Below are 14,532 nucleotides of genomic sequence, written 5' to 3' on the forward strand. Positions count from 1 at the left end.
CGATAAAAACAGAAGTATTGAGTTTCATTTTACGAAGTAGGCTTTTGGTAAGTACCTATTTATTTTTTTTGTATTCTGAAATCAGCGCCCCCTGAACAAAATTATCACCAGCCGCCACTGCTTATCACCTAAATAAAATATAAAGGTTATACAACAAACACATTTTAACATAAGAATTTCGGTTATAAGTATAATAAGTTAAATGGCCACATTATTCTAGTTATTAGTTAATGTTCGGGATGATTACTTGACGTTGGTGAAACGAAATTTAATCTATGAATAAATGTAGTCCATTTATTTATTGTTGGTGAATATGGACATAAGCTATGCCGTATATAACAAAAGCAAGCAAAACTAATTCTAAATTTAAAGAAGCTTTTACTGCAACTTAATTATCGTAACGGATAGGAGAGCAGATTAAACTAACCATCAGGTTGTTTTAAACCTGGAGTCATGGATCTCAGGAAGTCATCAGGAGTCATGTAAATTTCGTGTTGATCTACAGTTGGTCCTTGAACTTGAAGGGTCGCGAAGTAGCGAAAAACTTTATCTGGAGTTGAGTAGTGTCTTATTCGATTCTCGTATTCGATTATCTGAGCCGCACATGCGTATTAAAAATATGCTAAGTTAATATTTTTACAGGTCATGAGATGACTTATGTACACTATACCTGTAAGTCAGTTGGATGTACAGTCAGTTGCAATATATACCAGAAGGAAAGTATAATGTATTATAATACTGAATATGATATTTAATTTTATTGATTTTAAATCAGTTTATGATGGCGTACTAAGAAGTAAACTGTATGAACCAATAAAGAATTTGACACGATGGTAAAACTAATAAGGTTGGTGAGGGCTACAAGGCATAAAATTATTTGTAAAGTACAAATAATGGGCGAATGTTCATAAATATTTCAAACACATATCGGACTACGACGAGAAGCTGCGTCAGCGTATCTGTCAGGTCTCCCTCAACTCTTTCCATATGTCTCTGTCTTGTGCGACTTTCATCCAGTTACAGCTAACACGCTTCAGGTCGTCAGTCCATCTGGTTGGTGGGCGTCCTCTACTCCGTAGTGCTTCTTAATTTGGTCTCCTCTCAATTAGGTCAATGTCCACTTAGGTCAATTCGTTTTATCCATCGGTTGTCTGATAATCGGGCGTCGTGTCCTCCCCAATTCCATTTTAGTAACGTGACTTTTCAATGGCATCTGATGACAATGATCTTGTCTTTCGTCGGTGTTCTCATATATTTCGCGATAAAAGGATTCGAAAATCTCAAGCATTTTGGTTCTATCCGTAGTAATGTTTCCCTCTTTGTTTCTTATTTTGTACATATTTTCGTATTTAGCCTCAAAACTTTTAAACTTTTGTTTTCTTGAATTATTTTAGTTATTTCTCTTGTATTGTTTTCTCTTATGTCTTTTCGGATTGACGGGTGGATATCTTTATTTAATTTCTTCATTGTTGTGTAGTTGGAGACGTATTTTTCCGTCAGCTGTCTTCTTTTACCTATTAGCTTTTTAGTATTTTGGCTTAGTTGTTCTTTATGAGTCAGAACGTTCAGGCAGCACTCCCTTTCCGTTTCTTTTAGTGACATCGTTATGCCATCATTTGCTTGATCTGCATATTCTATTTCGTCTTGCATATATCTGGTTAGTGTATCTTCATAAAGGTCGTTGTTTTCTGGGGGAATCCATTTCTTTTTTCGTGTTTTTAGGATCATCTTTGTTCTTTCAAATTTGACATTTAATAGTATCTTAGCTCGGATTAATCTGTAGTCATTTCCTTTTGAAAATTTGTTGAGTACTTCGACGTCTTTGAATATTTCTTTTCTGTTTGTTCTAATACAATCTATTTCATTTTTGACCCTGCCATCTAGGTTGATCCATGTCCATTTACGCTGAGGTTTTTTTTTTTATCGAAAAAAGAGTTTGTCATGGATAAATTTTCCTGGTGTAAGTTCAGCAATCTTTGACCTCGTTTATTTCTTTCTCCATATCTATACTTACCCATTGCTACTTCTGCATCATCTTGTTTAAATCTCATTTTCGAATCAAAGTCGCCCATAATTATTGTGTAATATGCTGATGTGGCATGTTACGCTGTTTCTAGGTTCTCAGAAAATTCTTCAATTTCTTCATCCGAGTGGATAGTCGTTGGAACATATGTCTGCAGCATAAGACTGGTCCACAGATTTAACATAAGAGCAAAAGAATTTAATATGACAGTCTTATGTCAGAAAACTAAAACAATAGTAGTCAGCAAAGAACCAACCAGATGTAAAACAGAAATTGATGGAATCAGTATCGAACAAGTAATGGAAATAAAAAACCTTGGAATTACACTGTCCAGCTATGGAGACCTGTTCAAAGAAGTGAGAGATCAAGTACAAAAAGCAAATAGAATGCCAGGATGCCAAGACCCGGCACAGCCACAACACAAAGGCTACTGCAAATGGCAGAGATGAGAGTACATGGGAGCAAAATGGGGGAGACCCGTGTCGTCAAAAAAGCAAGAGATAAATCACCAATCGGCAGAAAAAGTATCGGACTACCACGCAAAAGATGGAGTGACAACCTTCCATAGAGGTAGGTATTAATCCGCCAATGAATAAGCAGAAATGCTTATAAAGAGAAAGAAGAAGAAGTCCTAGACTAAGCACTGCAATATAGACCCGTTCCCCAGCGCGACCGAGAAAAAAGATGCAAAGTAGTCCCTGTATCTTTTTCTAATAGGCGCGGTTTACTGACAACGTGACCTTTCCACTACTAAACACAATGGAGGTAGTAACCTAAGTATAACTTACATGTTTGATGTAACAAGTTGAGCGATATAGAGCTGTAAATTAAAAATAAATGAAGAAAGAATAACAATGAAAAATAAGTTAATATAATAAGCTATTAAGCATTTAAAAATCAATAATTGATATATTTTTTGTTTGATTATTGTAATTTTTTTCTATTTTGTAACTTGCCGAATTTTTTCATTGTGTATATTTAAAGAAATAAAAGTAAAATTCTAATGTAAACATATTTGTTTTCACATAAAAAGTTTTTATTTATTAATGTGTACTTGCAATTAACCATTTTTAAAGATATATACACACATTTATTATTTGTAAGATTCACTTACGGATTTAATAATATCTAAATACACGTAATATTAATAAGTATGAAATTTATATAAAAAAAGAAAAATCAATACAACATTCTAACCCCGATTATCCAAGTCCAAAAGCAGAAACAATACCGCGTAGCTACCACTCGACTTGTTACATCAAACGTGTAAGTTACATTTAAGTTGCTACCCCACTTGTGTTTAGTGTGTGTGTTGTGTGTAGTGGGAAGGTCACGTGGTTAATAAACCCCGCTCATTGCAGGGACTGCTTTGTATCTTTTTTTTCTCTGTGGCACTGGGGGAACGGATCTATATTGCAGCGGTCAGTCTAAGTATTATATGTCTATGAAGAAAAAGCTTATTTCAGACAGATTGTGTATCTTACTGGCTGGAAATGTGTGTAGTGGGAAGGTCACGTGGTTAATAAACCCCGCTCATTGGAAGGAGATGCAGGGACTGCTTTGTATCTTTTTTTTTCTCTGTGGCACTGGGGGAACGGGTCTATATTGCAGCGATCAGTCTAAGTATTATATGTCTATGAAGAAAAAGCTTATTTCAGACCTGAAGAAAAAGAATAAGAGGAAAATATAAAACAATCTCATTTGTATTCATATACAGATTTGGAATTTATTTTACGGAACATAGGATTTTTATAACAATACAATGATTAGCTGATTTGCAATTAACCAGTGTAAATTTCAATATAATGTCGGGAAGTTTTATAATTAATCCATTTGTTCGACTGGGCTCCCTCTCCAGTCGATATTCTACTACTGGTGCGCACATTACCAAACGCAAACGATCATCGTATAATTAAATCTACAAGCGAGCCGCCAGTGTAAAAACGGAACTAACGTGCATGTCAATTCGCCAAAAACGTACAATTTTACGTAGATATCTTCTTCTTCTTCCTATGCCGTCCCCATTAACGGAGGTTGGCGACCACATTTTTAAAAGCTTCTCTGTCTTTTGCAACGTGGAATAATTCGTCTACAGTCATGTTTGTCCAGTCTCGAATATTTCGCAGCCATGACTTCCTCTTTCTACCTATTCCCTTTTTGCCATCGACTCTACCCTGTATGATGACCTGCAGAAGACTATATTTATCATTTCTTAGTATGTGTCCAAGGTATGCAGTCTTGCGTACTTTTTATGGAATTAAAATATTATTTTACTAAAAAAATTGTTATATTTTATTGCCAAATGCCAAAAATAACATAATAATATTAAAAACAAAAATTCAACGTAATAGAGGTTCAAATATTCCACCTCTTTCTGCAGAGCAAAATCCAAATCTGTTGTACAAAGATACTCTCATATCCCTGAGCAGTTCCAGTCTAATGCTTCCACAAAGATGAATTATTTTGACCCTCAATTCCGCTATATTTCGGGCTCTTTTAAAATCAAGTCGATAAACACTTGCTTTCAAATATCCCCAAAGAAAAAAATCATTTGGGGACAAGTCTGGTGATTTGGGAGGCCATTTGATCGTACCACGATTAGAAATTAATTTATTTCCAAAAATGGTTTCTAAATAATTTTGAACTGCTCGTGTATTGTGAGCAGGACAGCCGTCTTGCTGAAACCAAATATCGTCAAAGTCGACAGGAAGTAATTGAACTGCTGTAATAATTTGATTTTGCAACAATTCTAAATATTTATTTCCCTTTAAATTTCCATCAATAAAAAATGGACCGACGATATAGTCCCCCAAAATACCTGTCCAAACATTAAGTTTTTGGGGATATTGTGTTCGTACTGGAATACTTAAGTATTTATTATGCCAAGACCATTATCGTACGATAGAAGGATTTTGTTTCCGATGTAAAGAAAATGTCGATTCATCGGTAAACAAAATGTTTTTTAAAAAATGTTCATTTTTATTTTGTTTATTCATCATGAGTTCACAAAATTTCATGCGTTTGAATTTGTCCTCGGCTAATAACTCTTGAGTGGTTGAAACTTTAAAACAACGGTAACCATTTCGTTTCAAAATATTCCTGACAGTCCTATCATTCATGTCAACTTCTTCAGCAATAGTTTTGGTTGAACAAGGATCACTAGTTTCAGCAACACTATAAACATCAATTTCCCTATTTTGCCGAACTTCGTTAATTATTTTCTGTCGTGGTAGATCCGTACATTTTCGACAGTTTTGTACACAACCAAACGATTCAAATTTTTAATAATACTACTAATAGTTGATTGTGTCGGTATTGGCCTATCTTCATAGGCACAAGTAAATAAATTTATACGAGATGCCCCCAAAATACCATTTTAAAATTTGTACTTTTTCTTCTTTTGTATACATGGTTAGAAACACTACTTTAATTTCAGCTTATGACGTTATAATGAGAAGCAAAGGTATTTGATTTGCTTGGCCAGCGATGTTCCTTGAGATTGTTGCTAAATCAGTAGATACCTTCGGCAAAAATGGTAGATTTCGATATATCATAATATACACCCTTTTAAATTTTAAATTATAAACAATATTTGGAATAATAAATGTATTAAAGTATAAATTAACCATGTCAAATAATACCTAATAAAGACAAACAAAATTGTTGTTATTAAAACATTATTATCTGCACAAAAATGCAGAATTACGAATATTCCAAACGGAATTTCAGGAAAATATCGGTAGACGGTACACTGTCGGCGTAAACGTGCCAAATACGCTACTACAAATCGCGAAAGAGCAGCAAACCAGTGGAACAAACATATTAATTATAAAACATCGCGACGTTGTATTGAAATTTACACTGGGTAATTGCAAATCAGGGAATCTCAGTAATTGTATTAAAAATCCTATGTTCCGTTAAAAACTTTCCAAATGTGTATACCATAAGAGAAGAAGACTATTGAGAAGAAGGCTTATGTCGACAAAATATGAATTTTGTAGTATGTTAGATATCCACCATAGATGCTATCGTTCTAAAATATCATCTAAATGATGATGATGATCTTTATGATCTAAAAATTGTACTGGGCGATGCGAATACAAAAATATGGAAAAAAGTAGGTTCATACTAGAACGCTAAACAACAAAATTTTTATTTAACGTTATAAAAACATTATAAATATGCCAATAGATGGATTATAGCAAATTCCTTATGGTATAAACCACAAAAGACCAGGAAGTTGTCAATGTGTCGTTATAAGTTTAAAGCTACATGCATAACACATAGTAGTACAAATATACTATAACCAACTTCTATAAATATCTATTATTCTATCCTCATAGTTTTTAATTATAAATATTCCTTATAAATAGTTCCATAAAAAACACCTAACCATAAACCTAGCCATAAAAATACTAACTGTAGTAAATGACATAGTAAACATTACGCTAAAGCTGACAAAACACTAAAAAATGTTTACAGTAAACATTCACCAAAAGTTGATTTAAAGCACATACATTTTGGAAAATTGGTTATTGCACGTTTCACTGAGCGTTTATGCTGTTACCTTGGTTAGTCCCGATCAGCATTCACTGATACGCTAATCTGTCAAGGTAATTTACTATTGTACTGCCTTTATATATTATCACCAATGCATACACTCGTCAAAAAAAGTATCGCACAAGTTGCTTGTAACCATTAGTTTTATTATCTCCTAAAACTTTCTGGAAATTCAGGTAATAAGTCTCATTATTAATAATTTGTTGGGGCACATAAGGAAGAAAAAAATGCTATGATAATAAGTCTCTTCACGGGAATAAGATATATCATTAGAGCCAAACCATAGATGGCAATACTCCTTATTAAATTATTAAAATTATCCACGGTTTTCTTGTCTTTTTTATTTTTAGTTTTATAGAATAATTGCAACTTTATTATTTTTACATATTACTCTTTTTATCTTTGAATTAAATCAGATAAATATTTTTATCTGATTTAATGTAATCTGCAATGTTGCCAGATTTACCATTTTTCTGATGTCATTGGTCATCTTGATTTTTGAAATACAAAACTGTATATTGTATTATTTTTGGAATCCTCACTTCAATATGAGTTCAACCATATATATCACTTGGTACTTGATCTGGTCACGAAGGCCTTAAATAAATAAAAACTCTCAGTGCCAAACAGTTTTGAAGTAATTCAGTAAATATAGAATACTGTGATTTTGACATTAACGTTAATTGAAAAGTTTAAAAAGTTAAAATAAGTTGTTTAATAACTGAAGTTGACAGTTGTTTTATGTGTTTTTAAAAGCTCTAAAATAAAGACGGTTTTTAATGAAAAATAAATAATTACTGTTGTTTCGTAACGACAAGAATTTTTAATTAATTCTGTATTATATTATATATCACACTGTATATTGTAACGATATAATTTGCCTACCACATTGGGTACCACTTATAGGGGGTTGAAAGTGGGGACTGTGCAATTACTGGGCTGGAGATAGGGTACACAAACAAACCGAAACGTTTGCGAACGGCCACTCTTGTTTTGGTTGGAGAGCTGGGTCGTAAATGAGTTAAGGATGGACTGGAAGGGGTAACTACAAAGAGAGAAATATAAAAAAAAATACATAGATTTCCTGGGCAACACACACAACAAGATTCCTAAACTATTTGAAATGGACGCCGTTTAAAAGCATCCTCTTGCTGGATGGTAAGAAAGGCTTTTCTTTCCTAAAAAATATTAAAGGGTGAAAATCTTTTTAAAGGAAATAATTCTACAACTCCTGGTTTAGAGAGAAACATTACATATTTATTATTACTTCACATCAATAGTTATTACAAATAATATTAACAAAATTTATCAGCAAACCTTACAGGTTGGGCGACAGTTGTAACGATTTACAACAAGCTCCAGACGTTGGACGATACTTGTAGGAATTTAAATTATTATTAAAAATGAAAAATATCTCAATTTTTCAACAGAGCTTACATTGAGGTTAACCTTTAAACAAAACAATTCAAAATTATGGTGGTTATATTATAACAAATGTCAGAAAAGGATAATACTGACTGTCATAATGTCGAAATGAAATATTAAAACTTTTCGAAATATTAAACCTTCTTGAAATATTAATTTTAATTATAACAGTTAACTTTATTTAAAAGAAGACTAATATGACAATTATCTAATCCATAAAACTTATAATTTTATTTATTTATAATTTTTTAGTTTGTCATGAAATCAAATTTTTTTTGAATTAATGAAAAATTGTTTATTTTTACTTTGAATAATTTTAATAAAAAGTACCTGGTATCACTGGCAACATTTTTGTTTAAAATTATCTCAGCTACATTTTCTATTTACAACATTTTTTAAATCGATTTTTTGCGTTTTTATTCCCCCTATGTTTGGGAAAGTATATACTATTTGTTTTCATATTTTTACATTTAATATTTTTCTTTTAACGTGTACTATAATGTGATATAATTCAATCCTGTATTTTAACGACTTTGTTAAAATATATTGCTTCCTGTAAAATTGCTAAACTGGTTGTCTCATTTATTATGTTTTAAGTACGGAGAATTTGACTTCATTTGTTATTTTTGTCTTGTGTCGCCAATGCACACAAGTGTACGGTCACAATTAACTTAAATTATCGCCACTCAAAATCGCAATACAATAGAGTGATTTATGGGTTTGCCCTCTTGCTACCGACCATCTCGAAGCTTGGTTAGAGGGTGGTTTCTGAAGATTTCAAGACGACACTTCATCCCCAGACAGCGAACCAAACGGACCTAGTGTGTTATAGGTTCTCGCCATCGAGCGTCGGCGGGCGCCCCGACGCGGTATCAACGAGATTTCCCTGGCTAAGAACACATCAATATTTCAAGGGGTAAGTCTATATTCTTTGTACAAACATCAATAATGAGTAAGACCAGTTAATTTCTTAATTTACTGACAGTTGTGTTTGCTTTTTGTCGCTAATTTATTCACAAACAAAATATCGCATTTTTACTTTATAATTATTTATCTAATATCATTTAACCAGCGACCTCTTAAGTTTTATAAAAAACATTTGGCCACTTCGACCGGATGATAAATAATTATAACTTTGATTCAATTAATTTCATTGTGTTTCAATTAATTCATTTTAATTAATTGTTTTTTGTTTCTTTTCAATTTATACTTGATACGGTCCTTCGGCATTATTTTTAAACTTAATTTACATAATTAAATTGGATCATATTTATATAACAATTTTTTAAATTTATTTTTATTTTTATAATTTATAATTTCAGTAGATAAAATAGTTTTATATATATTTTGATTAATATCATACATTAATTATACATATATATTATATTTACGATTGATTGTTTTACATATTTACATTGTTTTTGTGTTGATTTTTGTGAATTATTTTTGTTCTACTTGTACAATACTTACCAACTCATTCTGTACGTCTTGTTTGTCAACTTAAACACATTTCTTTCGATCTTCTTTGTTACTTACCTTTTTATCGATATTCTTACTTGTTTGCAATTGATTTTGTTTAAAACCGTTCACTTCTTTAAATCTAGATATTCTCTTCGTGTTGATTTGTTAATTTATGCTTGCATTGTCCCCTCTTTCGTGCTTGTATCTTACAATGCTCAACAAAATGAACAAATGAAACTTTTCGCGCCATACTCGGCATTCTCTAGATTCAAGGAGGCCTATGAAACGCATTCAAGTATCAAAACCACACGCCTTCAATATTATTCGTAGTCAGGGTAGATTTTCATAAATCTCACAACCTTGTTTCTCTCTCCGTTACTTGTGGTTTGATAAAATCTCCGTTACTTGTGGTTTCGTTAGTGCCACAAAGCACCCTAAGGTAACTAATCAAGGTGTTAAATGTGTCTTGTGTTCCGGTTCTTATCAGTCATATAAATGTTTGTATTTTTTGGGACTAAACGGCTTCAAGAACTTTTTTCGTTGGTTAATCCACATAATTCTTGTGTACGTGGCCTGATTCCACCTCATTCGAAGCGACGAATTGCACGGTTGGCGAATCACGGTCTCGCGTTTTGCTTCGTTTGTTAACCAACGCTCAAATTCATCTTGTTCCTTTAGACAACCACTTCTTCAAATACTAACATTTCTATTTTGCTACACAACCACATTTAATGCCCTCGTCTATTTCTTTTCACATAGTTGATACAGATCAAATATGTTTTCGCATCTTTCTTATAATTCGTATCCTGCTAGATACAGGCTCCACAGCCAATTTTATTTCCGTGATCAACCAAATCACGCATTTTAGTAATCAGATCTTATAGACATACTCATAGGGGTTGAATTGGTTTTTCGTTTCGTAAATTCTGGTGAAAATTCTTGGCGAACCAAATCATCCTGTGCCCTTAGAAATCATTTTCAATTATGTTCTATAAGGGCCAGTCTCTACGACTCATTCTATATTTTATTTCACATCTTTCGTTACTTCTATGTATACAAACATAGATATTTTCTACAAAAGTTTTGGGAAGTCGAAAAGAGTAGGCACCTGTTAGTTTTGTCCCAACACGACGAAGCTCGTGAAGGATATTTCTCAGTTGTTGATTTTTTGAAAATTAACAAGCCGATTTTCTGTTATTCCACCGTTTCTACAACCTAATCCTCTTTATTTATCTTTTTCTCTTGTTTATATTCGCTACTTATTCTTTATTCTTATGCATATCTTCATTTTGTATGCTAGAGAATTGCTTCAGGAAACTTCCGATTCTCAAAGAGACATATGTTGCATTCATGGAAGATTTTGTTACTTCTCAACATTTGATGCCGGTTTCTGAATCCGATTTTAAATCGATTATTTCTTATAACTCTGACACAGTTTTCAAAAAACAATTTTTTATTTCGCTTCTTCTATCCAAAATTCATACTAGCTTCGACGCCAATCTATATGACGTTCGAGGTGTGTCGCTAATCGACGCCTCTCATACCGGTCCTAAAAGGGCATCTCGTTCTTTACTTAATTTTCGATATCTTCGTTGTTGTTTTATTTGCGATATAAAGCAAACGTATCGGCAAATTAAAGTAAATGAGGAATTTTGGAACTATAAAAGGGGTTCTCTGGAGGTCGGACTTTTTAAACCTCTCCAAGAGTTTTTACTACGTATCGTTACTAACGGTACTTCTTCGTTTTCTTTCGCTTATAAACTCTACAAGAGTAACGCTTAGTTTTTAATGCTCGATGGTTTTCCGCTAGGCAGTGGGCCAGCAACCATCTCGACGAACTTACGTCAGAATCACGCTACAAGTGATTCTCTTTAATACTACTCACCTTCTGCAGTGAGCACTCGCATAGCTTTTAAAGCTCGATGGTTTTTCGCTAGACAAATCGACAACGTCAGCAACCATCTTTAATTATTTTCAGGCTTTGGTTTACGCATTTTGACATGTTGTTCGTTGACAAAGAGGAACCTTTCATTTTTACGGTACTGGGCCTAAAATGGAATCCTACGACTGATTTCTTTTCTCATTCTTCTTGTCCCTTTGACAAACCGTTCACAAAGCGGGCTATTCGTTTGTAAATCAGTCGTATTTTTGTTGCTATCCTCTTGTTTTTATTCATTTTCCATGTCTTTTTGCTAGTCAAACGTCTTTTAAAACCGTTGTGGTACTTCAATATATCCTGGGATAATGAAACATCTGAACATATACATCTGACCTCTGTACTTGTATGTGTTACATTTCTGGTGTTATTTCTACACAAGAACATCTATCGCAAGATCGGAGCTCTTGGCAGCTATACTGCTGACTGATCTAGTCACTTTTGTCAACGAGTCTAGTCCAATTTTCATGCTCGCTCTGTCTCGACAAGAATGGAACTCCTGGCAGCCATATTGCTGGCTGATCTAGTCACTTTTGTCAAAGGGTTGTTCGTCCGATCTTTCGATATTTCGATTCCGATATCGACGATTGCGCTCCCTTGAGCTAATTTTTCTACCCCAAATTGGCAATCGTATTAAACACATACAAGAACTGATACCACACTCTACTCGGCATCAAATGCCTTCTAATCAACACCTCTCTGATTGTGTTAGTCGTGTTTTATCACTGGCACAATTATTACAATTTTCACCAAACTGGCATTTTCCTACCGTGGAGCTCGTCGAAATATCATTACTTCCCGGCTGTCATTGAAGACTTAAATAGGACACCACGCCGAGATTTCGACGCTATTCTTCTTCTTGTCTTTTCGCGCCCCACGGAATTCTTATAGGAAAAGGGGCCAACGGTATTGTGTATGACACAGTCTTTCTAGTTTAGTCGGTCGAAAAATTCTACTGATTCGACGCTATTCCTTTCTAATTGATGACATTGTACGCGTTGTTAATCTGAGCACAGGGTCAGATGACATCCAACAATGTTCTGTGGTCAAAATATGACCGCCGCTTATTTGTCAATTCATATGTTATTCTTACTTAGTTCTTTATTAGTATATCGATCTTTTCATATCTATTCTTTATACTTATCCTTTCAGCTGTTCTTAAAAACATTCGTTTTTGACGCGGGAGAATGTTTGGGAAAGTATATACTATTTGTTTTCATATTTTTACATTTAATATTTTTCTTTTAACGTGTACTATAATGTGATATAATTCAATCCTGTATTCTAACGACTTTGTTAAAATATATTGCTTCCTGTAAAATTGCTAAACTGGTTGTCTCATTTATTATGTTTTAAGTACGGAGAATTTGACATCCTTTGTTATTTTTGTCTTGTGTCGCCAATGCACACAAGTGTACGGTCACAATTAACTTAAATTATCGCCACTCAAAATCGCAATAAAATAGAGTGATTTATGGGTTTGCCCTCTTGCTACCGACCATCTCGAAGCGTGGTCAGAGGGTGGTTTCTGAAGATTTCAAGACGACACTTCATCCCCAGACAGCGAACCAAACGGACCTAGTGTGTTATAGGTTCTCGCCATCGAGCGTCAGCGGACGCCCCGACGCGGTATCAACGAGATTTCCCTGGCTAAGAACACATCAATATTTCAAGGGGTAAGTCTATATTCTTTGTATCTTTGTACAAACATCAATAATGAGTAAGACCAGTTAATTTCTTAATTTACTGACAGTTGTGTTTCCTTTTTGTCGCTAATTTATTCACAAACAAAATATCGCATTTTTACTTTATAATTATTTATCTAATATCATTTAACCAGCGACCTCTTAAGTTTTATAAAAAACACCCTACGAGGGGAGTTTTTGGTTTTTTGGGGTCACAAAATTAATATTCTCAGCAAAATTCAGCTTGTTCGTATGATTTTTAGGGGTCAACTCTCTGACGACTTTATTATAGAGAAACAATGAAAAAATGTAATAGACACGATTCTACGATCGTCTAGGATACTGTCAAATTAACAACCTTGATTAGGTAGGCATTAATTTAGCAATGTAATACACTTTTCACAATTATTATGTTTAAATTTAGTTGTACGTAATTTGGATCAAAAAATTGACTGAGACGATTAGGCGTTTCTAGGCTTTTATCACTTTAGCATGTTCCAGACTACATAAAATGGAGAGTAGTGTATATGGTTGAACTGGTATTGCAGTGGAGATTTCAATAAAGGTACAATATATAGGGTGTTGTATTTAAAAAACCAAACGGACTAACATTATCAGACAAATGGTCAATCTGGCAACGTTACAAATATCAAATTCCAAATCTTCATATTGCATAATAGGTGTCTTCCTGTTTTTGTATAATTCGGGCTATCCGTTTAAGATATAATTAAGCGTTTTCAAACTGTTGGTCCACTATGTACTTTTACAGTCATAACTATTATGATAATAATAAAATATACCTCTTATTCTTTTTTGTACAATTTAATTTTCAAAAACAAATTTATTCAAATTTTGAACCATAACAGGCTTTCACAATAGGTTCAATGGGTAGACTAAATATACGCATACATACATCATAAAATATTATTTTAAAAATTGCTCTTAAATTTTGTCTTTTATAAATCTTTCCCCTGTTTTCAAAATGTTTGCACGATACTTTTTGTGAAGAGAAAATATTTGTAAAAGTTACTTGAAAATAATATGATCGTATTCGGTCAGAAGTGTTTTGTGTGAAAAATAGTTCATCGCATTTTTTTAAATTGAATACATACAGTTACTAGGTGCAAATGCTATAAGTGATTAGGTAAAATATTTAAAGCATTATAGAAGTACCTATAATAATTTTGAATTATTTACTAAGCATCTTTTTCTACTAATATATGTTTTTTGAATTGTGATTCTGAGATTTAGAGAGGCAGTATGTTAGTACGAAATTAAATGTCATATACAAGATGTTGCAGCTAATATTTCCAAGATCAATATTTCAAAAATTTTACCAAAGTTCGTGTATTGACTAACAACAAACATGTACAAAAATAAATAAATCGTCAAAGTAGCTATACTAAAATCACAATCAAGATGCATTCGAAATAAACAAACCA

The 14,532-nt window shown here is 33.1% G+C and overlaps 1 protein-coding gene across 2 annotated transcripts in view; it reads right to left on the reverse strand.

Annotated features, from left to right (window-relative positions):
* MICU1 (Mitochondrial calcium uptake 1) overlaps window positions 1-14,532 on the reverse strand; it is a 77,804-nt gene that overhangs the window by 41,625 nt on the left and 21,647 nt on the right. Inside the window, exon 3 of one of the 2 annotated variants that reach the window (XM_072520389.1) lies at window positions 428-593. The exons of the other annotated variant lie outside the window; for it this stretch is intronic. Coding sequence (XP_072376490.1) covers window positions 428-593 — 166 coding nt within the window. The remainder of the gene's footprint in view (window positions 1-427; window positions 594-14,532) is intronic. 2 annotated transcript variants of the gene reach the window in all.

This window comes from Diabrotica undecimpunctata, chromosome 1 (assembly GCF_040954645.1).
Source record: "Diabrotica undecimpunctata isolate CICGRU chromosome 1, icDiaUnde3, whole genome shotgun sequence".
Lineage (NCBI taxonomy): Eukaryota > Metazoa > Arthropoda > Insecta > Coleoptera > Chrysomelidae > Diabrotica > Diabrotica undecimpunctata.